This window comes from Lithobates pipiens, unplaced genomic scaffold, assembly GCF_037356315.1.
Source record: "Lithobates pipiens isolate NorthernLeopardFrog02 unplaced genomic scaffold, aLitPip1_a1.2 Scaffold_30, whole genome shotgun sequence".
Lineage (NCBI taxonomy): Eukaryota > Metazoa > Chordata > Amphibia > Anura > Ranidae > Lithobates > Lithobates pipiens.
In genome coordinates this window covers 102779868-102805460 of record NW_027507791.1, presented here as the reverse complement: position 1 = coordinate 102805460, position 25593 = coordinate 102779868, and the positions used below count along the sequence as shown (strand labels likewise).

The following is a 25593-nucleotide window of genomic DNA, read 5'->3' as shown; positions in this document are numbered from 1 at the left end:
TTGCTTTTTCGTTTGTATTGAGGGCTTTCTTTTCACTTCTTGTGTGGTCAGTGTTGTGTAAAGAGTATAGAAAGGATTAATTATTTTATTTTTGCCTGGAGTACCATCTTATATCTGCTGTTTTGGGCTTCATTCACACAGGCTTCCTTTGTTTTTCAACCCCAATTCCAAAAAGTTGGGGTGCTGTGTAAAATCTACATAAACCTAATGTATTGATTTGTCATATGTTATAACCCCATATTTTATTCAAAATGGAAAACTTATCAAATGTTAAAAAAAATAAAATAGATTGTAACTATTTAAGAAAAAAAAAGGTTATTTTGAAATTGATGGCAGCAACACATCTCAAGAGTTGGGACAGAGTAACAAAAAGCTGGCAAAGAAAGTGGTACCAACAAGGAAGAGCTGGAACAACATTTTGTAACTAATTAGGTTAATTGGCACCAGGTCAGTAACATGCTTGGGTATAAAAAGAATCTTGGAGAGTCTCAGAAGCTGGTCAGAGGTTCACTAGTCTGTGAAAAGCTGCGTCTAAAAACTGTCAGTTTCAGAATAATGTTCCATGTTATTAGTCTTTGCAATTTTACATTATCAAAAGTTTCAGAGAATCTGGAGAAATGTGTGTGCAAGGAAGGGACAAGACTGAAATGCAATATTTGATGCCTGTGATGGTCAGGCCCTTAGACGGCACTGCATTAAAACCAGGCATTATTCTGGGAATGGACATCTCTGCATGGGCCCAGGAATACTATCAAAAATTACTGTCTGTGAACAGTTTGCTGTGTAATCCAAAAAATGTAAATGACAGCTCTGTCATGCAAAGAAGCAATATCTGAGCATGATCCAGAAACGCTGCACAAAATCTTCTCAGAGCTAAAACCCTTTTTATATTTTTTTTTTTTGAAAAGTGGAAAACTTTGCTGTGGTCAGATGAATCCAAATATTACATTTTTTGGCAACCATGGGTGCCGCATCTTCCGGACTAAAGAGGAGAGGGATCTTCCGGCTTATCAGCGCTCCAGTTCAAAAGTATGCAGCTGATGGTATGGGGGGCATTACTGTGTATGGAATGGGTGGCTTGCACATCTGCAGAGGCTCCATCAATGCTGAAAGATATACAGTGGTGTGAAAAAGTGTTTGCCCCCTTCCTCATTTCCTGTTCCTTTGCATGTTTGTCACACTTAAGTGTTTCGGAACATCAAACCAATTTAAACAATAGTCAAGGACAACACAAGTAAACACAAAATGCAATTTGTAAATTAAGGTGTTTATTATTAAGGCCGGGTTCACACCGCTGCGATGCGGGAACGCTGCGAATCCGCGGCGTTTTCCCGCATCGCATTACTCCCGCCGGCAGTTCACACTGCCCTATGCGGACGGCTGGGAGTGTCAATGATATGTTAATGACACCCCCAGATCCGTCCACATATCGCAGTGCGATCTGCCGACTCGCACAGGAATCGGATCGCATGGTGTGAACCCCCATGCGATCCGATTCTGTTGCGGACCAAAAAAAGGGTCCCGTGCGAGTTTGCTGCGGGAGCGATGCGAATTCAGCCATACTATCTGTATGGCTGAACTCGCATCGCTACGGAGATCGGATGTGATTTTCGGTGCGAATCACATCCGGATCTCCCCCCGCAGCAGTGTGAACCCAGCCTAAAGGTGAAAAAAATCCAAACCATCATGGCCCTGTGTGAAAAAGTGATTGCCCCCCCTTGTTAAAACATACTATAACTGTGGTTGTCCACACCTGAGTTCAATTTCTCTAGCCACACCCAGGCCTGATTATTGCCACACCTGTTCACAATCAAGGCATCACTTAAATAGGAGCTGCTTGACACAGTAAGGTCCACCAGAAGATCCTTAAAAGCTACACATCATGCCGAGACCCAAAGAAATTCAGGAACAATTGAGAAAGAAAGTAATTGAGATCTATCAGTCTGGAAAGGGTTATAAAGCCATTTCCAAATCTTTGGGAATCCAGCGAACCACAGTGAGAGCCATTATCCACAAATGGCGAAGACATGGAACAGTGGTGAACCTTCCCAGGAGTGGCCGGCCGCCCAAAATTACCCCAAGAGCGCAGCGACGACTCATCCAAGAGGTCACAAAAGACCCCACAACAACGTCCAAGGAACTGCAGGCCTCACTTGCCTCAGTTAAGGTCAGCGTTCATGCCTCCACCATCAGGAAAAGACTGGGCAAAAATGGCCTGCATGGCAGAGTTCCAAGGAGAAAACCACTGCTGAGCAAAAAGAACATCAAAGCTCGTCTCAATTTCTCCACAACACATCTTGATGATCCCCCAAGACTTTTGGGACAACATTCTGTGGACCGATGAGACAAAAGTGGAACTCTTTGGAAGGTGTGTGTCCAAGTATATCTGGCGTAGAAGGAACACTGCATTTCATAAAAAGAACATTATACCAACCGTAAAATATGGTGGTGGTAGTGTGATGGTCTGGGGCTGTTTTGCTGCTTCAGGACCTGGAAGACTTGCCGTGATAAAAGGAACTATGAATTCTGCTGTCTACCAAGAGATCCTGAAAGAGAATGTCCGACCATCTGTTCGTGTACTCAAGCTGAAACGAACTTGGGTTCTGCAGCAGGACAATGATCCTAAACACACCAGCAAGTCCACCACCGAATGGCTGAAGAAAAACAAAATGAAGACTTTGGAGTGGCCTAGCCAAAGTCCTGACCTGAATCCTATTGAGATGTTGTGGTATGACCTTAAAAAGGCCGTTCATGCTCGAAAACCCTCTAATGTAACTGAATTAGGACAATTCTGCAAAGATGAGTGGGCCAAAATTCCTCCAGGACGCTGTAAAAGCCTCATTGCACGTTATCGCAAACGCTTGGTTGCAGTTGTTGCTGCTAAGGGTGGCCCAACCAGTTATTAGGTTTAGGGGGCAATCACTTTTTCACACAGGGCCATGATGGTTTGGATTTTTTTTCACCTTTAATAATAAACACCTTCATTTACAAATTGCATTTTGTGTTTACTTGTGTTGTCCTTGACTATTGTTTAAATTGGTTTGATGTTCCGAAACACTTAAGTGTGACAAACATGCAAAGGAACAGGAAATGAGGAAGGGGGCAAACACTTTTTCACACCACTGTATCCAGGTTTTAGAGCAGCATATGCTCCCATCCAGAATGGTATCTTTTTCAGGGAAGGCCTTGCATATTTCAGAAGGACAATGCTAAACTGCATACTGTGTCTGTGACAACAGCATGGCTTCGTAGTAGAAGAGTCCAGGTGCTTAACTGGCCTGCCTGCAGTCCAGACTTTTCACCAAATGAAAATATTTGGCACATCTTGTCAAAGACCACCCAATACTGTTGAGCAGTTAGAATTCTATATCGGGTAAGAATGGAACAACATCCTCTCCCAAAATTCCAGTAACTGGTCTCCTCGGTTTCCAGATGTTTAAAGTATTAAAAAAAAAGTCTTGAGTCATGTTGCTACCATCAATTTTAAAATTACCTTATTTTATTAATATAGTTAATTTTCATGGTTTAAACATTTGAGGTTTTCTGATGTAAATAAAATATGGGTTTGTGAGATATGCAAATCATTGCATTCCATTTTTATGTAGATTTCACACAGCATCCCAACTTTTTTGGAGTTTTGGTTTTATTCAAACACCAGAGAAATTGATCTGAAATTGTATACTTTTTGTTTTGCATTGATACTATCCCTTCAAACTCATGTGTTTACATGCATATAGTGTTCAATCTGCTTATGAACGCACAGATTACAATTTTTTTTTTTTTTTTTTTTCAATTTCAAGATTTCACTTCTAAATGCAAGAAACTGCATTCATAGTTTCATAGTTAGTAAGGTTGAATAAAGACACTAGTCCATCCAGTTCAACCTGAGTGAGTGTCTACAATGGACCCTATCCCTGTACATTGCACACTCACATTGGTCCCTACCTTCAAGGCGCCCACAATCCAAGGTCCCCATTCATATACTAGGGCCAATTTTGGACAGAAGCCAATTAACCTACCTGCATGTCTTTGGATTGTGGGAGGAAACCAGAGTACCCGGAGGAAACCCACGCAGGCACAGGGAGAACATGCAAACTCCAGGCAGGTAGTGTCATGGTTGGGATTTGAAGCAGCGACCCTTCTTACTGCTAGGTGAGAGTGCTAACCACTACACCACTGTGCCGCCCATTCTACCATATCAAATCATTACATGCATATTATACAGTATCTCACAAAAGTGAGTACACCCCCTCACATTTTTGTAAATTTTTTTTATTATCTTTTCATGTGACAACCCTGAAGAAATGACACTTTGCTACAATGTAAAGTAGTGAGTGTACAGCTTGTGTAAATGTAAATTTGCTGTCCCCCTCAAAATAACTCACACAGCCATTAATGTCTAAACCGCTGGCAACAAAAGTGAGTACACCCCCTAAGTGAAAATATCCAAATTGGGCCCAAAGTGTCAATATTTTGTGTGGACAGTGGCCACCATTAGTTTCCAGCACTGCATTAACCCTCTGGGGCATGGAGTTCACCAGAGCATCACAGGTTGTCACTGGAGTCCCTTTCCACTCTTCCATGACATAACAAAGCTGGTGGATGTTAGAGACCTTGCACTCCCACCTTCTGTTTGAGGATGCTCCATAGAGTTTAGGTCTGGAGACATGCTTGGCCAGTCCATCACCTTTACCCTCAGCCTCTTTAGCAAGGCAGTGGTCATCTTGGAGGTGTGTTTGGGGTGGCTATGTTGGAATACTGTCCTGCGGCCAAGTCTACAAAGGGAGGGAATCATGCTCTGCTTCAGTATTTCACAGTACATGTTGGCATTCATGGTTTCCTCAATAAACTGTAGCTCCCCAGTTCTGGCAGCACTTATGCAGCCCCAGACCATGACACTTCTACCACCATGTTTGACTGTAGAAAAGACACACTTGTCTTTGTACTCCTCACCTGGTTGCCTCCACGCACGCTTGACACCATCTGAACCAAATAAGTTTATCTTGGTCTCATCAGACAGCAGGATATGGTTCCAGTAATCCATGTTCTTAGTCTGCTTGTGTTCAGCAAACTGTTTGCGGGCTTTCTTGTGCATCATCTTTTAGAAGAAGCTTCCTTCTGGAATGACAGCCATTCAGACTAATTTGATGCAGTGTGCGCCATATGGTCTGGGAACTGACAGGCTGACTCCCCCACCCCTTCAACCTCTGCATCAATGCTGGCAGCACTCATCTGTCTATTTTCCAAAGACAACCTCTGGATATGACACTGAGCACGTGCACTCATCTTCTTTGGTTGATCATGGCAAAGCCTGTTCTGAGTGGTACCTGTCCAGTTAAACTGCTGTATGGACTTGGCTAGGGCTGCAACTAACGATTATTTTAATTATCGATTTAGATGGCCAATTTGTGGTTTTGATCGGTTAATAACCTTAAAAGTGTGGTGTATAATTTTAGTTACTATGTAAAGTTTAAAAAAAAAAGGCAATTTATTCTTAAATATCTATATGCACTGGTAAATATAAATAACCAACTATATGGTTAAGGTCTTGGCCACCGTGCTGCAGCTCAGTTTCAGGGTCTTGGCAATCTTCTTATAGCCTATGCCATCTTTATGTAGAGCAAAATTCTTTTTTTCAGATCCGTAGAGAATTCTTTGCCATGGGGTGCCCCGTTGAACTTCCAGCGACCAGTATGAGAGAGTGAGAGCAGTAACACACAATTTAACACACCTGCTCCCCATTCACACCTGAGACCTTGTAACACTAACGAGTCACTTGACACCGTGGAGGGAAAATGGCTAATTGAGCCCAATTTGGACATGTTCACTTAGAGGGTGTACTTTTAGGCCGGGTTCCCACCAGTGTGGTGCGACCTCCAGCTACATCTTCTCTGTGAAGAGAAAAAGCAGCTGTCTAGTGGTGCTGCTCCGTTCTATCTGCGCATCAGCTGAGCAGGAAGAGGAGGGGGAGGTGTGTGTAGTGAGGAGAGATTTCTTGTTTAGAACGAAATGCGTCTGTGAATCAGAAGCGTTCCCATAGAGCAGTGATGGCGTACCTTGGCACCCCAGATGTTTTGGAACTACATTTCCCATTATGCTCGACTACACTGCAGAGTGCATGAGCATCATGGGAAATGTAGTTCCAAAACATCTGGAGTGCCAAGGTTCGCCATCACTGCCATAGAGGATAATGTGCTTGCAATTTGCACCGCAATGCCCAGAAAATGCACACTTTTATTTTTTTTATTTTTTATTTTTTGTTTTTTGTGCAATGCGCAGTGCGAATGCAACACACATATGTGAACAAAAAAAATGTATTTGAATGTATTTTTAAATGTCCTGCGAGCTGGATGCGGTGTAAGCCGCATCTAATTCGCATAGGTGTGAACGGGGCCTTCATTTTAGCGGTTTGGACTTTTTAATGTCCGCTGTATTTATACTGAGATTAAATTGCACACAGGTAGACTCTCTATTTACTAATTGGGTGACTTTTGAAGGCTATTGGTTCCACTAACGTTTAGTTATGGGTATCAGCGTAAAGGGGACTGAATACAAATGCACGCCAAACTTTTTAGATATTTGTAGGACATTTTGAAAACCATTTATCTTTTTTTTTTATTTATTTTTTATTTTTTTCACTTCACAATTACGTGGCACTTGGTGTTGGTCTATCAAAAAAAATCCCAATAAAATACATTTTACGTTTTTGATTGTACCATGACAAAATGTGGAAAATTTCAAGGGGTGGGTATACTTTTTCACGGCACTGTATGTGATGCTTTGGCCTTCATGTTCTAAAAATGGCAGTTGCTTTTAGCTGTAAAATGCTGAGTTGAAGACGGAAGTTTTGATGTGTTTTGCTGCATTTTTTAGTGTTTGTGTTTTATAGCGTTTGCGTTTTTTAGCAAAACTATTCTCTCACAAATTCTTCTTTCTTCTTCTTTCTTCTTCTTTCTTCTTCTTTCTTCTTCTTTCTTCTTCTTTCTTCTTCTTTCTTCTTCTTCTTTCTTCTTCTTTCTTCTTCTTTCTTCTTCTTTCTTCTTCTTTCTTCTTCTTTCTTCTTCTTTCTTCTTCTTTCTTCTTCTTTCTTCTTCTTTCTTCTTCTTTCTTCTTCTTCCAGCACTTTACAATATGAGGGCAGACAGTACACTTACAATACAAATCAATACAGGAGGGATCAGAGGGCCCTGCTCGTTAGAGCTTACAATCTAAAAGGGAGGGTCAAGTTGAAACAAAAGGTAATAACTGTGGGGGGATGAGCTGATGGAGAAAATGAAAATACAGTTAGGTGTGGGTGGGGTAGGCTTCTCTGAAGAGAAGTGTTTTCAGGGATTGTCTAAAAGCTAATAAAGTAGGAGATAGGAGGACAGATTGGGGTAGGGCATTCCATAGGATTGGAGAGGCTTTGGAAAAGTCCTGGAGGCGAGTATGGGAGGAGGTGATGAGGGAGCTAGAGAGCAGGAGGTCTTGAGAGGAACGGCTCATTTTATGGCTCATAAACGTTGAAAAGCCCCATGTTTCAGCTTTTGTGAGCGTTTTTTAGAGTTGGAGCATTTATACAGCTGAAAAACTCCCCTTCAAACCAACTAGTATTGTGTGTTTGTTTTTTTTGTTTTTTTGTTTTTTTTGTTTTTGTTTTTTTTGTTGTTTTTCCCATCCAAAAAACACCCCTGTAAAAAAAAAAAGTTGATAAAAGCCAATATGTACACCTGTTCTGAGAAAGTAGAAAGGTTGCCATTGTTTACCTCCCCCTTTTTTTTATTTTCTTTTTTTTTTCCTTTTGTCTCAAAGTATCATAGGTTCCTGCAATTTTAACACAAACCTTTTGAATAAGACAGGCAGGTGCTTGGCCTTTGTATATTCCAAGTGGTTAACATTATTAGCTGCCCCACTGCCAAAATCCAGTCAGTCAAGTTTACTCGTGCAATGCAGTATGTGTACAAAATCTTAGCGTATCCTATCCTGTAATTCAGCTCTCACCCAGCTTTAAAGTTTTCTATATTTCCAGACCTCTTGTACAGAAAGTTTAAAATATTTCTCTTTTTAACACAGTGAGTTTTTTGAGCGCACTATCCTGTGCAACAGCCTTGTATGGAGCTGCTCCTTCACTGGAAAGTCTGGGCTTACCTATCAAGAAGCGCTTGAATCTGAGAAGAAAGTAAAGAAGAGTTTGCAGAATTTCCCTGAGTCTGTGGCAGTGCCAGTGCTCTATTTGTCTACACTTGCCAGCCACCAGAAATTATCAGACCTGTGCGATGATGTATATGAGTATGTGAAGGATCGCTTCTTTGTTGGTGAAACTGTTACCGTTGTGAGAAACAGCGGTGCAAGGTAATTTCTATAGATTATGGTAGACATTGGGGGACTTGTGAAAAATTACTTGATTTGTAATATGATGATTGTTAATTTTACAATGAAACGCCCGTTTAGTCGCTTTTAGCAGCGTTTTGCCGTGTTCGCGTCTAGGAGCATTTATTTAAGGTAACATCATAAGACCCTCCTAAAGCACAAAAAACTGTATTTAACTATTTCAGCCATTCTGAGACCTGAGTGAGTAGCAGCAGCTGAGAGAGCAGAAGTGTACTTGTATCTATCTAAATTTCTCCAGTCATCTTCCAGGACGGCACACCTGAGAGATGACTGGTCCACCTGACAGGAAACACAATCAACAACAAATTTAAAAGTCCCCACCCCTCCCTCAGACCCTCAGTTCTTGATTGTGTTTCCCACAGGATGGCAGCGAAACCAAGTTTCTTTTTAATTTTTTGTTGTGGGGTCTGGGACCCCGTTTTTTCCTTGTGAGGTTTATCTTGCTGGGACTTAGCAGACAGGGTCTGTGATGCTCCCTTGTAACCCCCAGGGAATACTTGGGGGAGATAGCCCTCACTCAAGGCCTCTTTTGGGAGCCTTGTTACAGCCTCAGGGGACAGGGGAGTTGTCCCAGAAGTGCTATTCCCCTTTCATGCCTTTTGCCTTGAACAGGGTTCGTTGGTGGAGTGAGGTGAGCTGCTTTCTTCCGGAGTGCGGAACGCGGGTGGCGTGCGTTCCAGCACTACGGCGCATGTCCGGAAGTTCAAAGGCGTCACTTCAGGGTATCGAGTTCCGGAAGCCTGGTGGTTCTGGGGGCGGCTGGACGCACCGGCGTGCGTTCCAGCCTCATGGCGCAGGACCGGAAAAGGCCGTACGTCATTTCCGGACGACGGACCTCCTAAAGATGGCGCCGATCGGCGCGCTATTTAAACAGAGCGGGTGCGGCGTGAAGCACCCAGTCTTCTTTTCTGGTGAAACGCTCTTGTGTTGGCAGCATCTATAAGACAAACAAGGGGACGCTCAAGATTGTACCTTGGTCCAGCGATCCTGCAGGGCAGTAAATCGCCATGGAAGTGGAAGGTCCGTCTGAGCAGACAGCCGTTGAGGTCTCCACAGGGGGTGAGTGATCCAGCTGTGTTTAGGGGCAGGGTACTCTGGGGAGACCTCCTGTGCCCCTTTAGGACATGTGTAGCTAATTTGTCTATTTGTTTTTGACTATTCCCAGGGACCGAAGGCTCTGCCCAGGGGTCAGCTGCTAGGTCTAAGGGAAAGGCTACTTCAAAGTCCAGGCGTTGTGGGTATTGTAATTCTAAGTTAGCACAAGACCACACCAAACCTTTCTGCGATAGATGTATCATTAAACTCGCAGGCAAGGAGACCGCCCAGGTCGTGAAGGAATGTAGGGCCTTACAAGCAGAAATGTTGGCCACCCTTCAATCTTTTCAATCTACCCTAGTGAAGGGTTTGGAGGAGGGACCATCAGAGAGAGAGACTCCTCAGTTACAAGAAAATTTTTCCACATCTTATGCGGAAAGTTCCCAGGGCCAAGTCTCCCTATTGTCTGAGGTGGAGGAAGGTCAGGTCCCAGATTTTAGTTCTGGGGAGGAAGATTCAGACCAAGATAGCCAGGGGGAGGCTAAACTTGGGGGACTTTTGTTCTCGAGTGAGGACATGGAAGGCTTATTAAAAGCCATTTACACCTCAGAAGATATCCAGGTTCCCTCTGCTCAAGTTTTAGCACAGGACAGAGTATATAGAGGTCTAGGAAGGTTGCAGACTAGAACCTTTCCCATTCACCAGTCTCTGAAGGAGATAATCCTCAGAGAATGGAAGGAACCTGAACGCAAGCTTCTCAAACTGAAAGCTTGGAAAAGAAGGTGTCCCTTTTAAAGATGAGGAGGAGGAGAAATTTTTTAAAACTCCTCGCTTGGATGCAGCCTTAGCGCAGGTATCTAAGAGGTCCGATTTATCCTTTGAAGATTCTGGCAATATCCAAGATCAGATGGATAGAAAATCGGAGACTTTACTCAAAAGAGCCTGGGAGGCGAATGCGGCAGCAATGGCGCCGGCTCTAGCTTCTGCCTGTGTAGCCAGGAATGCAGACACCTGGCTTGGCAAATTAATGGATCACGTTTCCCGCAGTAGGGAGACTAAAGAAATCGTAGACTCGCTGGAGGTAATCAGTCGAGCGGTAGCATATGTGGCAGATGCAGCGGTGGAGACTGTTAGGACCACAGCTAAGGCAGCAGCACTTTTGAACTCAGCCAGGAGGGCCCTATGGGTAAAGACCTGGGATGGAGATTTTACTTCCAAGTCTCGCTTATGCGGCATTCCTTTTGAGGGTTCCCTGCTGTTTGGCTCAGGCCTAGATCAGGTTTTGTCCCGATCTACTGAAAAGGGAAAGAAGTTCCCGGTGAGGCCCAAGAGGGAAAGGGACATTTTTTCGAGGCCCCTACTCAAAGACCCATCATAAGGGGAAAGCTGAACAGAGGAAGAAGTGGAACTTGGGAAAAGGAAAAGAAAAAAGTACAATTCTTTTCTCCAGTTCCGGAGCCTCTCAGAAGGCAAATGACGCCACTGTAAAGGTAGGCGCAAGACTCAGCGACTTCCTTCCCCAGTGGGAAAGGATTACGCAGAGTCCATATATTTTAAATCTCTTAGAAGTGGGGTACAGACTGGAATTTCAGAGTCATCCCCCACAGGAGTTTCTGATTACTTTTCCTCCCAGGGACCCAACCAAGGCAAAAGGGTTTCTGAGAAATCTAAAGGAGCTAGCAGAGCAAGGGGTTATTGCTCCAGTACCAACCAGTCAGCTAGCCCAGGGTTTTTACTCACACGTATTTGTGGTTCCAAAACCCTCAGGCAAGTTTCGGTTGATAATAAATTTGAGAAGACTCAACCGTTACTTACTTCACAAGAAGTTCAGGATGGAGAGTATTTACTCAGTAAGAAAACATCTTCAGAGAGGAGTCTTTATGGTCACCCTGGACCTAAAAGACGCTTATCTACACGTACCCATTGCTCCCGAACACCAGAAGTACCTACGCTTCGCAGTTCGCATACAGCAGAAGGTACAACACTGGCAGTTCAGAGCTCTTCCCTTTGGGCTGGCGGCAAGTCCAAGGGTATTCACAAAGGTGATGGCCGAAGTAGTAGCATATCTACATCTGCAAGGGATAGGGTTAATACCCTACCTGGACGACTTGCTGATCTACAGTGTGGATCAGAGGCAAGCAGTAATAGACAGAGACATTGTGTTAGAAACTCTGGAGACCTTGGGCTGGATGGTCAGTCGGGAGAAGTCCTCACTGACTCCATCTCAGTCCAAGCTATACCTAGGCTACCTGTTAGACTCGCAGGCACAGAAGGTATTCTTACCAACAGAGAAGGTAACGAAGGTCCAGAATGCGGTTGTCACCCTTCTCGAAAGAGGAGAAGCCTCTCTGAGATATATAATGAGACTGCTGGGTCTCATGACGGCCTGCATTCCGGCAGTAACCTGGGCACAACTCCATTCTCGGGAGCTTCAGACTTTCCTACTTGCCTCATGGGGAGGAAAAAGAGAAACATTAGAGAACAGAGTACCCATCACAGAGGAGGTATCTCGTTCTCTGCGGTGGTGGCTCGACCCACAGAATTTGTTGAATGGTCGCCCCCTGGTCTCAGGTAAACCCTTTGGTCTTAACCACGGACGCCAGCGCTTGGGGTTGGGGGGCTCATCTGGGAGACCGATATACCCAGGGGCCCTGGAACCACAGCCAAGCCAGGGAATCTTCCAATTTCAGGGAGCTTCTGGCAGTAGGCAAAGCCTTAGACTATTTCCGAGAGGAGCTGCAGGACAGAGAGGTTCAGGTCCTCTCAGACAACCTGGTCACGGTGGCATACCTAAACGACCAAGGGGGGACAAGGTCGGACAAACTAAGACGGTTAGCACAGCAGATCCTTGTGAAAGCAGAAAGGAAGGTCCTTTCACTGTCAGCGATTCATATAAAAGGCTCACTCAATCTGCAAGCAGATTTTCTAAGCAGACAGCCCATCCTTCAGGGGGAATGGGGATTGAGCAAAGAAATCTTCTTCCTGGTGTGCAGACATTTTGGCAAGCCAGAAATAGATTTGTTCGCTTCCCGGGGGAATGCGAAGGTACTCAGGTTTTTCTCCCTTTACAAGGATCAAGAAGCAGAAGGGATAGACGCTCTTGTACAAGTGTGGGATTTCAGGCTGGCTTATGCCTTTCCCCCATTGGTACTCCTTCCCAGAGTCCTACAGAAATGAACCTACTCAAGGACAGACCTGATACTGATAGCACCCTGGTGGCCCAAGAGAGTTTGGTTTCCCACCATTCAGAGTCTCTCGATAGCTCCCCCGCTGCGTCTGCCGGTGCAACGAGACCTACTCAGTCAGGGTCCAATCTTTCACCCCGACCCGGGTCGTCTCTCTCCGACAGCATGGCTATTGAGAGGGAAGTACTCCGCGACAGGGGCTGTTCGGAAAGAGTGATAGATACTCTTCTCCTCAGTAGGAAAGGCGTCACCAGAAAAATTTATGCAAAGGTCTGGAAAGTCTTCTCCCACTGGCTGCAGTCTAAGGAGGGGGCTCTCCAGATGATACCTACCATCCTAGACTTCCTTCAAGAGGGGGTGGACCAGGGTTTGGCAGTTAGCACCCTAAAGGTCCAGGTGGCAGCCCTGTCCGTGTTTTTTGATAGGAAGCTAGGACAGGAGCCGGTGATAAAAAGATTTTTGTCGGCCAGGGAAAGGGTAGTTCCAGTTAGGTCGGTCAGTTGCCCTCCATGGGACCTGTCCCTGGTATTAGATGCCCTAACAAGGGGGCCTTTTGAGCCGGTGGCTCAAATTTCTGTTAAACTCTTATCATTTAAGTTGGCCTTCCTCCTGGCTATCACTACGGTCAGAAGGGTGGGTGATATACAGGCTCTTTCAATTAAAGAGCCGTTTTTACGCATCCTAGAGGATAGGGTAATCCTCACTCAGGATCCTCTTTATTTGCCAAAGGTAGCTTCATTATTTCACAGAACACAGGAGATTATTCTCCCGTCCTTTTGCCAGAATCCCAAGAATAAGGAAGAGGAAAGATTCCATTTCTTAGATGTCAGGCGTTGTCTCCTAGTCTATTTAGAAAGGGTGAGAGACTTTAGGAGATCCAGTCATTTATTGATCACCTTCTCAGGGAAGAGAAAGGGTCTACAAGCATCTAAAACAACGATAGCTAGATGGGTTAGACAAACCATATCTATCGCTTATAGGCAGGCAGGTAAACCAGTACCAATCCGCCTTAAGGCGCATTCAACCAGATCCCTGGCGACCTCCTGGGCAGAAAGGGCAGGCGCCTCAATCGACCAGATCTGCAGAGCAGCAACATGGACGAGCCATAGAACTTTTCCAAGGCACTACAGAGTGGAGCGGTTGTCCCCTCAGGATTTGGCATTTGGCAGGAAGGTCCTACAAGCGGTTGTCCCGCCCTAAAGGTAGGCCTGAACTTCTTGCTTATCCTCTCAGGTGTGCCGTCCTGGAAGATGACTGGAGAAAATGACCAGTTACACTTACCGGTAACGTCTTTTCTAGGAAATCTTCCAGGACGGCAGGCCTACTTCCCTACCCTTGTTTTATTGGTGTGGTATATTGATTCCTCACAGAATGTTCCCTCTGACACTGGTGTGGGATTTTCTTTACCATAACTGAGGGTCTGAGGGAGGGGTGGGGACTTTTAAATTTGTTGTTGATTGTGTTTCCTGTCAGGTGGACCAGTCATCTCTCAGGTGTGCCGTCCTGGAAGATTTCCTAGAAAAGACGTTACCGGTAAGTGTAACTAACTGGTCATTTTCGGTGCTTTTACTATGGATCCCATAATGAGCATATGTGAGGAAATTTAAAATCTGATATTAAATTTCATGCAACTATGTTTGATCAAGTGGGGGGGGGGGGTCAAGCTCAATGGTGGGGTCATCTGGTTCAAATATAACAACATATAGTTCAAATTCCATTTCTACTTTGGCTTACGGCAAAATGCTAGTGGTGTATTGGATTGGCTCATGGGCTCATTAGAGGTATATAAATGGTCTTTGAAGCAATTAGAAGTCTTTAAAATATTTTTTTAGTGGTTTTTTCATCGTTTGCTATCATTTTTTAAGTTTTGTCATGTAAAAAAAAAAATAGGGCACCCTTTAACCACTTGCCAACCCCCCCCCCCCCCCCCGAGGATGCCCACACTGGACCGCCAGGGATGCCAATCAGTGCCCAGAATGGGCATCACTGGCAGGCATTGTTTGGCACTGATTAGCATCCATCAGTACCATCCATTAGTGTACATCAGTGCCCATCTGTGCCGCCTATATGAACCCATCAGTGCTGCATATTGGTGCCACCTCATTGGTGTCCCATAAGTGAAAGAACTTGTTTACAAAGTTGTGTTTTTTTTTTTTTTTGCAGAAAAAAAAATCCCAGAGGTGATTAAATACCACCAAAAGAAAGCTCTTTTTGTGGGAACAAAATTATAAAAATTTGGTTTGGGTACAGTGTAGCACGACCGCGCAGTTGTCATTCAAATTGCGACAGCGCTGAAAGCTGGAAATTGGTCTGGGCACGAAGGTGTATGTGGCCAGTATTGAAGTGGTTAAAAACGCTTCTAAATGAAAATGCGGCTATACACCGGTACCACGTTTAGTTGTGTTTGCCATCTGAAACGTCGTAAACTTTGGCTTCTAAACAAATTTTTTTGCCCACAAAGAAAAGCCTCTAAACGTGTACATGTATACGTAAGATAACATTGGATGAGTTCAGGGGCAGCTGAAAAAAGCATCCAAATGCCTCTGAACGGCTAGTATACATGAAGCCTAATACTCCTAAAAGCTACTAAAACACTACTACAAGCTGGCACAAAAATGCTATTATCAGCATTTTCAACGGCACCTGCAGGGACTGGCAGAAAAAGGGGGGGGGAGAGACTACTTTTCTGTGAAACATAGTTGTATGGAGCAGTTTAGTACAGTATAACCTTTTTAGTTAAAATTGTACTAAAGGCATTTTTTTTTTTAAAGGTACAAGTCTTTAAGGCAGTTTATGTATATGTAATAATAATAATAATGTATAATTGGCTCAGTAATTTTTTCTAAAATGTTTGCTCTTTTCTATGAAAAGAAGCCTTTGTCCTTGGCTTTGCTGATTGACAGATGGAAGACAATGGAAGGATCTGCAGCTTGATTTGAAGTGTGTTTTGTTAAAGTATATCCTTTAAAGCAGTATCAGCATGTACAAACTTGTATATCCTTCGTGTGATTATCAGTGGCTTTCTTTGTTTTGTATCAGGTTGGAGTGCACAGTTTTGGAGATCAAAGCTCCTCCACAACAGAATGGCATGACGAATGGTAATAACGTTGACAATGACACAATTGTCATCAGTGATAGTGACGATGACGAGCCCCCTGTACCAGATAGCTGGTAAGCAGAACCTAATAAACAAAATCTTTTTGTTTTTTTTGCATATTTGGTAAAACCCTAGCTTATTCTGCATCGTCTTTGTTAAAGCGGAACTCCATGTATAGATTTCATTGCATAGTTACGTTAGTCCAGCATGGAAGTCTTCTCTCTGTCTGTTAAGAAATGTCCCTTTTTGTATCTTTCACTCCATCTGGCTTCTCAAAGAATCCATCCAAGCTTGTCTGCCTATCCACCCACAAGTGTCGTCCTAGCACACAGTCTGCCAAATCCTCAGACAAGCCTTCCTCTGCGTCAAAGCGCACCCTCATTTTCCAAATTGGGAGGCATTTGTTAACCTTTGTGTATACTTTAGCAGCTTGCTTATGACCTTTTGGGTGCGGGGGGTGGTCTGTCTGTCTGTGTTTCAATTGAAATTTCACTTCCTTACCCCTTCAAACTTTGGTGTCACCACTCGGATTAGCAGAACTCCATCAATCTCTGTTGGGTCATTTGGATCAAGGTATCAGTCCCCTGGTTCTTGTGGTAGAGCAGTTCCAGGGGTTTTACTCCAATCTGCTCACTGTTCCCAAGCCCAAAGAAGACATTCACCCCATTCTGGATCTCAAAGTTCTTGAATGTTTAAAATCGGCTACAAAAATTGCACAGGGAATCTAACAACCCTGCCATCGCCTTCTTTCGCCAGGGAGATCTTCTGGTTTCTGTGGGCATTAAAGATGTTTACCTATATGTCCTTATCGTTCCAGGATATCAATGATTCATTCCTAAGCTTTGCTGTGGGTGTATGTTGACTTGGTAAGACTTCTAGGAGACACTCAGTGGGCACTGCCAGATATTCAAGATCTTTTGCACCAAGGACCAAGTTGCCATCATGCTTCGCGATTTCTGGCTATAATGGCATAATTGCTGAATCCCAGTTTCTAGAAGTCCTTTTTCTATGATAATAAGAGTTAGGAAGTCTATTTGCCTACAAGGTCTAGTGTATGTTCAAGTTATATTTCACTTGTGAGTCTGAGGGCTACCATTCCAGGTCTTAATCTGTGAGGCAAAATTTCTTTCCTGTGGCAGAGTCTGGAGCAGTGCTTGGTTCTCTGCACAATCAAGTGATAGGTTTATGCCCTTTGTCTTAGTTTCAGAGACCATTGGCCTCTCACAAGACCTTTGTACAGGGAGTATGTACATATAAGCTACTCAAACCTCCTTATGTGACTGCTCTCTGCCTGGCAATAGGTTGCTTAGTCACTGAGCAGTGATTGCGACAGGTGGAGGCATTGTGCACATATGTCCTGTAGCTGCTTGTTTGGGTTATTTGTTGGGGCTCCAGTGGTGATATAATCCAGTAGATCATTGCAAATGTGTGAGTCTAAAAATGAAATCTCTTCCTAAGCTAAGTATGACTCAAGTTCTGATTTTCAGCCAGAATTGTTCATCTGTAGGACTACATTTTGTGTTTTACCCATTTGTTGAGAGTTTAGTGAAAACTGTCAAGCACTTATGCACTGCACATTACAATCCAAATACTGGCTGGTTTACGAGGCAAAAAGGAATTGGCCTCATTTGCACCTTTTTAAAAAAATAAATAAATTTGTCTCCTATAGGAAGAAAATAGAACCAATCGATCCAACATTATTCAAGTACAAGGTGAAGCCTGTTGTAGAAGCAATGTACGAATCTGTTACTGTTCGTCAGTGCCAAGTCAGGTATGTATAAGGACTATGGCTCTTGCAAAGCAGCAAGAATAATGCAGCATTAGATAAGACAATGATTCAGTGGAATTTTGGAAAAAAGCTGCAGGGCTGGTGATTTTATTTGCAGTGTAGCTGAAAGGGCAGCACAGTGGTTTAGTGGTTAGCACTTAAACCTAGTACAGGGGTCTCCAAACCTCGGCCCGCAAGCCACATACGGCCCACTGGGATGTTTTATCCGGCCCGCAGCTCATTCAGAGACTACCTGCTGTGCGCTTTAGGCAGTGGGACAGAGCAGAAGGCAGGCGGGGCGATGTATGTTTGCCGCTGGCAGAGTGGATCCAATGAGGCAGAGGTAGGCGGAGTAATAGGGCTGATTCCCATGCTCGCAGGAGTCAGGCTCGGGGAGTGGCGGCAGAGGAGGAGGTTGGGCTGGGGGAGTGGCGGCAGAGGAGGAGGTTGGGCTGGGGGAGTGGCGGCAGAGGAGGAGGTTGGGCTGGAGGCGGCTCCCGCTCTGTGCAGGTGCCACTGCCAGATTTGTATGGAGGTATTGTGCCTGCTCCAGTGACAGCTAAACCCACCCTGGTGTGCTGCAGATTCCTCCACTAACATCATCACATCATCTGGAGTAGTTGCCGCAAAACTGCAAAACCCAAAGGTGTGTGTGATGGTGGAGGGGTGTATTAGGGGAGAGGTGTGAGGAGGGGGGTGTGATCAGACTGAGGGTATCTGGGGGGGGTGGGGGAGTCGTGGTGGTATCAGAATGGTGTGGTATCTGGGGGTGTAATCAGGGTAGGGGACACACAAGTGGGGAAAGGCTGTGATGAGATTTACATATTTATTTATAAATACATTTTTTCGGCCCTCGAGTATTTACAAAATCTACAATGTGGCCCTCGGGCTAAAAAGTTTGGAGACCCCTGACCTAGCAGCAAAAAGGGTCGCTGGTTCGCATCCTGACCACGACACCATCTGCCTGGAGTTTGCATGTTCTCCCTGTGCCTGCGTGAGTTTCCTCCCGGTACTCTGGTTTCCTCTCACACTCTAAAGACATGCTAGTAGGTTAATTGGATCCTGTCTAAGTTGGCCCTAGTTTGTATGAATGTGCTGGACTTTAGGTTGTAAGTTCCTTGAAGGCAAAGGACTGATGTGAATGTACAATGTATATTTAAAGCGCTGTGTAAATTGGCGCTATATAAGTACCTGAAATAAAATAAAAAGAGGAGGCAACTGTCAGAACATGTAATTGCCTTTTTTGTTTCTGTATCAATGGCTGTTTTCTTCCCAATATAAAGTGTAACTACTGAAATCTTAACTCCCCACTTCAATTACTTAAAGTAGACCTCCAGCCATGTTTGTTCTTTTGATTAGAGTGGGGTATGCTAGAAATCTTTCATTTCCCCCACATCTTATAACATTTTTGTGTGTGTGATTTTTATTAATTTTTTTATGTACATTTTTAAACCTTAGTACAGTACGCATTTTTATATCACTGTTTAAATCCAGAAAAATTAGCAGCATATCTTGTGTTTTTGGAGGATTTATGGAATTTGCATCCAGCTATCAGAATTAAAGATGCACTAATCCTTTTAGATGGCTTTTTAATTTATTTTAGGAAAACTTATCTTGGTTAGTTTGGCATACACAATACAGTTTAGTGGATTGACCTTTGACCATTTTCTTTCTTTCTCTAGTCGAAAGCCTTCCATATTTTCTAAAGACAGACTGAAATATTTCTTGAAGCTGCACTGTGAAATACAGAATGGTTTTGTTAAAGCGAAGGTAAAGAAGGCTGGAAATTTTGTCTATTAGAGGTCATGTAAATATAAACAACTTTATTCCACTAACTATCACTCCCCCTTTTTTTTTTTTTTTTTTTTTTTTTTTTAACTTTAAGGCAAGTACAATTTCAAAGTACCAGATCTTGGAAAAGAACTATTTCCGTTATTTTCCTGATGAGCCTCCTAGGTTTGAGCCTTCAGCAGACAGAAAACCTGTGCCAAGGGTATGTTGCAACACACATCTGGACAAAGGGTTTTGGGGAGTTGCACTGACATCCTGGAGTGTTGCTCCATCTGAATCTGTAGGCCTAATGTTGTATTGGATAGTGTAGAAAAGGTAGAAGAAAAAATGAGATGAAATCATCTCAATAATTTTTTTTTTTTTTTTTTAAATCTGTTTATTAAATTTAATAACATTCAACAAAGAAAAAAAAAGAAACAAACATACATACATACACAGGTCACGACAGAGTAGACTTGCCAGGGTACCTACAGAGGTGCAACAGAAGGCAGATACTCATACAAGATGAATCAGGGAGCACAAAACTGCACAAAGGCCGCGGCCGGTTTACTTTCAAGGGCCACAGGAACATCGCGGGGCTAAAGCATGTGTTCCAGGAGCAGATAATGCGTGCACAGTTACATATTCCTAATTGTTAACTGGAAATACAGGTTAAGAAGGAGACGAGTCTGAGGCTGTGGAGGAATCTGCCAGCCATTTGGACCAAACCTTATCATACTTCTGAGGGCAACCCCTATTGGCATAACAATCCTTATATAGAGGCAGACTATGGTTGACCAGGCGTTTCCAAAGAGAGATAGAAGGAGGAGCGGGCTTACGCCAACTAAGGGCTATGGCTTTTCGGGCGTAAAAAAGAAGTAGCCCGATCAGAGTACGGCTTGCCACCGTGGGGATTATCTGCTCTATCAGGCCCAGCATACAGATTGCCATGGAGGGTTGGATAGAAAAGGTGGTGACCTGCTTGATGACCTGTAATATCTCTTTCCAGTATTCAGCAATGGCCGGGCAGGTCCAGAAAATATGAGTGAAATCACCCGGTACTGTTCCACAGCGCCAGCAGCCAGGGGGGGAGGCCGGGTTCATCATGTGCAGTCTGTGTGGAGTAAAATATGCACGATGGACCATCTTGAATTGTATCAGTCGGTCTCTCAAGGAGACCAGAGATCTAAAGGGGAAGTCCCACAGGTCGTCCCAATCGTCATTGTCAAAGTCGGGGATGTCAAGCAGCCATTTATTTCTAAGCTTGTCTAGAGAGGGAAGGGAGGTCATTAGTAAATGATTGTAGAGTTGCGAGGTGGGCTTATTCGCACACTTGGATCGCAGGAGGTCCTCCAGCGTGGATTGGGTGATCTGGAGGGGAGAACTGGAAAATTGGTGGCCGAAGGCGTGAGAAAGTTGCAGATATCTAAAAAAATAGGTTTGCGGGACATTGAAGTCGGAAACCAATTTGGGGAACGGAACCAGAGATTGATTGGAGACTACTTGGACCACTGTTTTAATGTTGAATTTAGTCCATGCATGGGGTTCAGGCAAATTGTAAATATGAACAAGGGTGGGGTTCAACCATAGGGGGGCAGCTGGTGAGAGTGCATTCTTAGGGTATTTTTCAAGTTTAAGGCCCGCCCCCCACGCCCGGAGTGTGGTGCGCATAGAGGGGGTCAGCGAGTATGGAGCCTTGGGGCCCCGAAAAAGTAAAAACTTCAGCGCCTCCAGCGAGTTCACCACCGCCGCCTCAACCATGGTGGCGGAGTTTGAGACATCTGGGGAAAGCCACCAGGCCGCCGTGACTAGCTGGGCTGCTAGGAAATACTTGTACAGGTCAGGGCACGCCAGACCCCCCTGGGAGGTCGGACGTACCAGTGTCGACCATCCGTATCTGGGGGACTGAGTCCCCCAGATAAAGGAAGCAAATAGACTATGTAGCCGGGTAAAAAAGGACTTGGGAATCCACTGCGGAGAGTGACGCAGAAGATAGGTAAATTTGGGCAGGATTTTCATTTTTATCAAATTTATCCGGCCTAGTATCGACAAGGGCAGTGCCTCCCAAGCCTTCAGTCTCCGCCTCGTCTCCTGCATCACTGGGGATAAATTCAGGGGCAAGAAGTCCGACGCCTGTCTCGACACCACCACCCCAAGATATCTAAAACTCTCAACCCATTGTAGACGTATATCGGAGGGGGCAGAGGTACGCGCCGCAGGATCTATAGGAAACAAAAGGGATTTGTCCCAGTTAACTCTAAGGCCCGTGAAAGTGGAGAATGAGTTCATAATCTCCAGTGCACCCGTGAGTGAGGAATCTGCATCATTAAGGAAAAGAAGGAGGTCATCCGCGTACAGGGCGACCCTCTCCTCCAGCCAGCCAACGCGTAGGCCCCTGATATGTAGGGAGGTGCGTAGGGCCTCCGCCAGTGGTTCCATGGCGATGGCAAAAAGGGCCGGAGAGAGAGGGCAACCCTGCCGCGTGCCCCTGGACAGAGGGAAGGGCCGCGACAGGCCTCCCCCCAGCTTAATAGCCGATGTGGGACGACTGTAGAGCGTCTGCAACCACCCAATAAACAGCAAGGGGAACCCCATTCTACGGAGGACCTCCCACAGATAAGGCCACTCCACCGTGTCGAAGGCCTTCTCTATATCTAGGGAGGCCACCACCCGAGAACCCTCGTTGAGGTGTTGTGCATGTATGTTGGTAAACAAGCGTCTCAGATTGATATCTGTGGCTCTGTTAGCCATAAAACCTGTTTGGTCTGTCTCTATAACAGATGGTAGTAGGGGCTGTAGTCTCATGGCGAGCAATTTAGTAAGAATTTTGAAGTCGGTGTTGAGTAGGGCAATCGGCCTATAAGAGGCACAGGATGTAGGGTCCTTAGGGGCTTTGTGAATTAGTATTACATGTGCATGACTCATGGAGTCGGGAAGGGCACCCTCCGTCAGACAATGAGAATATAGTTGGGCCAGCTTGGGGGCAAGGAGAGCGCCGTGAGTTCTGTAGAACTCCACAGGGAGACCGTCCGGGCCAGGGGATTTTCCGGCAGGAAAGGACCGAATGACCCCCATAACCTCATCCGAGGTAACGGGTCTTACCAAGGCCTCCCTCTCAGCATCCGAGAGCCAGCCGAGTGCCAAGGGGTCCAGCCAAGGAGCCAAGTCCTGTGGCCTGAAGTCCGAGGGTAGTACGGAGGTGTAGAGGGAGCTATAATAATGTCGAAATGCGTCTAGTATGTCCTGGAGAGAAGAGACCGACTCACCTGAGGGAGACACTATGTTGGGTATCACCGTCAGGGGAAGGTCATGTTGCGCTAACATTGCAAGGAGGCGACCGTTACGATCCCCCTGTTCAAAGTATCTTTGCTTGTTACGATACAGATCCAGTCTGGTAAGTTCCGCGAGATGTAGGTGCAGTTCCCGTTTTGCGGCGTTAAGGACGTCAAAGCTAGAGTCTGTGGGGTCGGCCGTATAGGCTGCCGTCTGTGTATCTACCATGTCCTGTAACTCAGTCGTGGTAGCCGTCTGTTCCCTACGGATCCCGGCTATCGAGGAAATATATTGCCCCCTCGTAAAAGCCTTAAAGGCATCCCAGGTAATCTCCGGGGAGGAGGATCCCGTATTAAGCTCCCAGTATTCAAGTAAGCGAGGTGGAACAGTCTCAGAAAGGTCAGCATGGGAGAGCCAGTGGGTTCCCAAGCGCCAGAGAGCGGACGTACGAGAGGCGGGGGATCGGATAACTAGAAGGAGGGGGCAGTGGTCCGACAGCCCACTAGGCAGGTATGTAGCGTCTCGCACGTCCGACATCATGACCGGATTGGCAAATGCCAAGTCAATACGCGAGGAAGTTTTGTAGGTGGCAGAGAAGCAGGAGTAGGCCCTGGTCGAGGGGTGCTTCCACCTCCAGACCTCGTCCACCCCCATCGCCTGCGCCCAAATTGATAAGTCTGCAGAGAAATGTTTGGGGGGGGCTGGTCGGTCCAATTCTGGAGCTAGTATGGCATTAAAATCACCCATAAGTAATAACCTGGCAGGGCAATATGGGGTAACCCGCTCTAGAATAGTGTACAGTGTGGATGTCGAGAAGGGAGGAGGAATATAAATATTTACCACGATATATCTCGTGCCCCAAACTGTAAAAACCACAATCACGTACTTGCCCTGAGGGTCGGTGTGGATCTGTTCCACTACACATGGAAACGATTTGCTGATCAACACCGAAACCCCCCTGGCATAGGTAGAGTATGAGGCATGAAAGGCTCTCTGGATCCACGGCTTCCTCAGAGCTAGTAACCTGCTGCCCACAAGGTGCGTCTCCTGGAGCAAAATCACATGGGGGGAATGCAATTTAAGGTACTTAAAGAGTACTGATCGTTTAAATTTGGAGTTTAGTCCCCGGACATTCCAGGATAGGATATTAAAAGTGGACATGTCACGAGTAGCCATCAGGTGCTTCCATCATGGTGACAAGGAGACGTGCAGTAACAGCAAACTCGTGCCACAAGAGCCGCGTGAATCCAGAGAATCCCAGAGAGGAAGAGTCATGACCTAGCATTAACCATACAAACAAAAAAACACATTTATAAACAAAAAACAAACATACCCTTGGTGACAGCCAAGCGTCAACCCTGCCCAGATCTGATGGCATCCCTAAAAACTGGGGAGCGATCAGATTGGGCCTATACCCAAAAAACAACAATTTAACCCTTTAAACTTGTCTGTGTAACAGTTCAACGCTGTGTGTGGGAAGTTGTAGAAATACTCCGGTAGGGGCAAGCCGGCACAAGGTGGCACCGCTCCAAGCCACACCTAGTTCATCGGAAATGATCCCAGCTCGCGTTGCCCTAAACAGTAGGGAGAGGAGAAAAAAAAAAAAAAACCCGAACGGGGGGGGGGGGGGTTGGGGGGGGGGGTCTGTATTCCCACCCGGCAAAAAGGGCCAGGTGCTTAATCTGCACTGTGGATGGAGAGCACCAAGTTCCTCGTTCCACACGAACCAGCTGGACCGTGGGGGTTCAAAGCGAATCACTCTACAAGGTACTATTGAGGTAGCTTCGGTACTCACAGGAAGGGTTCAGTAGGATACAAGAGGCAAGGATGAGGGAAAGTCGTGCATCTAATATAAAGGTTTGAAATGGATCTTCATCGCAGGGTGGTCAGCCAGTCATCGGCATCAGTTGGGTTGTCAAAAAATCGGGTTGTGCCTTCATGTTGGACTCGCAGGCGGCTAGGGTAGAGCATACCATATTTTATATTCTTATCCCGGAGTTTTTTACGGACTTCGTTGAAGGTCTTCCTCTTTCGTTGCAAATCGGCTGAAAAGTCGGGGAAAAGCAGAACGGAGGTGTTGCCATAATGAAGAGTGGGGTGCCTGCGGGCCTCGGAGAGAATCTTGTCCCTGTCACGATAGTTAAGGAATCGGACCAGGAAAGGTCTGGGGGGTCTTCCCGGGACAGCGCGGCCGGTGGGCACCCGATGAGCTCGTTCAACCACATAGGTAGGAGGGACATTGGTAAGACCCAGTAGATTTTTAAAGAACTCCTCCGCGAATTCCGCCGGGTGATCCCCCTCCTCTCCCTCGGGCAGACCTAGGACTCGGACATTGTTGCGCCGGAGGCGGTTCTCTGCATCATCAGACTTAGCGACAAGGGACTGTACCGTGCGTTGTAGCTCAGCAATGGAGGAGGCATGGGAGGTAGTAAGATCTTCAGTAGCGGATATTCTGTGCTCAGTTTCAGTCATTCTCCCTCTTATCTTGTCAAGATCATTCCTGATAAGGTTACACTCCTCGGCCAGGTGATCGATGCGCACTAACAGCGAGGTCTTGCTCTGCTCGATTGCCGCTAGGATCATGGCAGTGCTGTCCTGTGATGGCGGGGCCGACCCCCCCGCCGCCGAAGCCTCCCCAGGACCCATCTCCATCTCTGCGAGTAGGGCCTGGAGCCGACCAATCAGTGCAGGGTCTGGCTGCGTCAGGGAGAGCTGTGGCCGCAGGGGCGATGAGCCGCGTCCAGAGGATTTGGCGTCCTTCTTCCCTTTTTTGGATGAGGGGGACATTTGGTGGGGGTCTAATAGGGGGCCCCAGCCAAGGAGCAGCACGTGCCCAGAGCCACTGCCAGGAGACCACAGGGCGACCCAAATGCTCAATGCGCTATGGGCACAGGTGAGCACAGTCTATGCAGGTTGGAGGGCTGCAGGGATCCACAGACTGACAGTGTGAACTGAATGCTCCAAGGAGAAGGATCCTGGCAGAGAGGAGGGGGACTCACGCAGCCCCCAAACAACCCTCCCTCTGGAAAGCAGCCCACGGGATAAAGCAGGTGGGGGGGCAGAAGGATGTGCGGCCTCGGCCCGTCCACTGCGTA

At 45.8% G+C, this 25593-nt stretch overlaps 1 protein-coding gene across 1 annotated transcript in view; it reads left to right on the top strand.

Moving 5' to 3' along the window:
• The window catches only part of BAZ1A (bromodomain adjacent to zinc finger domain 1A), a 134177-nt gene that overhangs the window by 4897 nt on the left and 103687 nt on the right, over positions 1-25593 (top strand). Inside the window, exons 3-7 of the mRNA XM_077464706.1 lie at positions 8053-8331; positions 15630-15761; positions 17357-17458; positions 19138-19225; positions 19341-19448. Of these exons, the coding sequence (XP_077320832.1) occupies positions 8053-8331; positions 15630-15761; positions 17357-17458; positions 19138-19225; positions 19341-19448 (709 nt within the window). The remainder of the gene's footprint in view (positions 1-8052; positions 8332-15629; positions 15762-17356; positions 17459-19137; positions 19226-19340; positions 19449-25593) is intronic.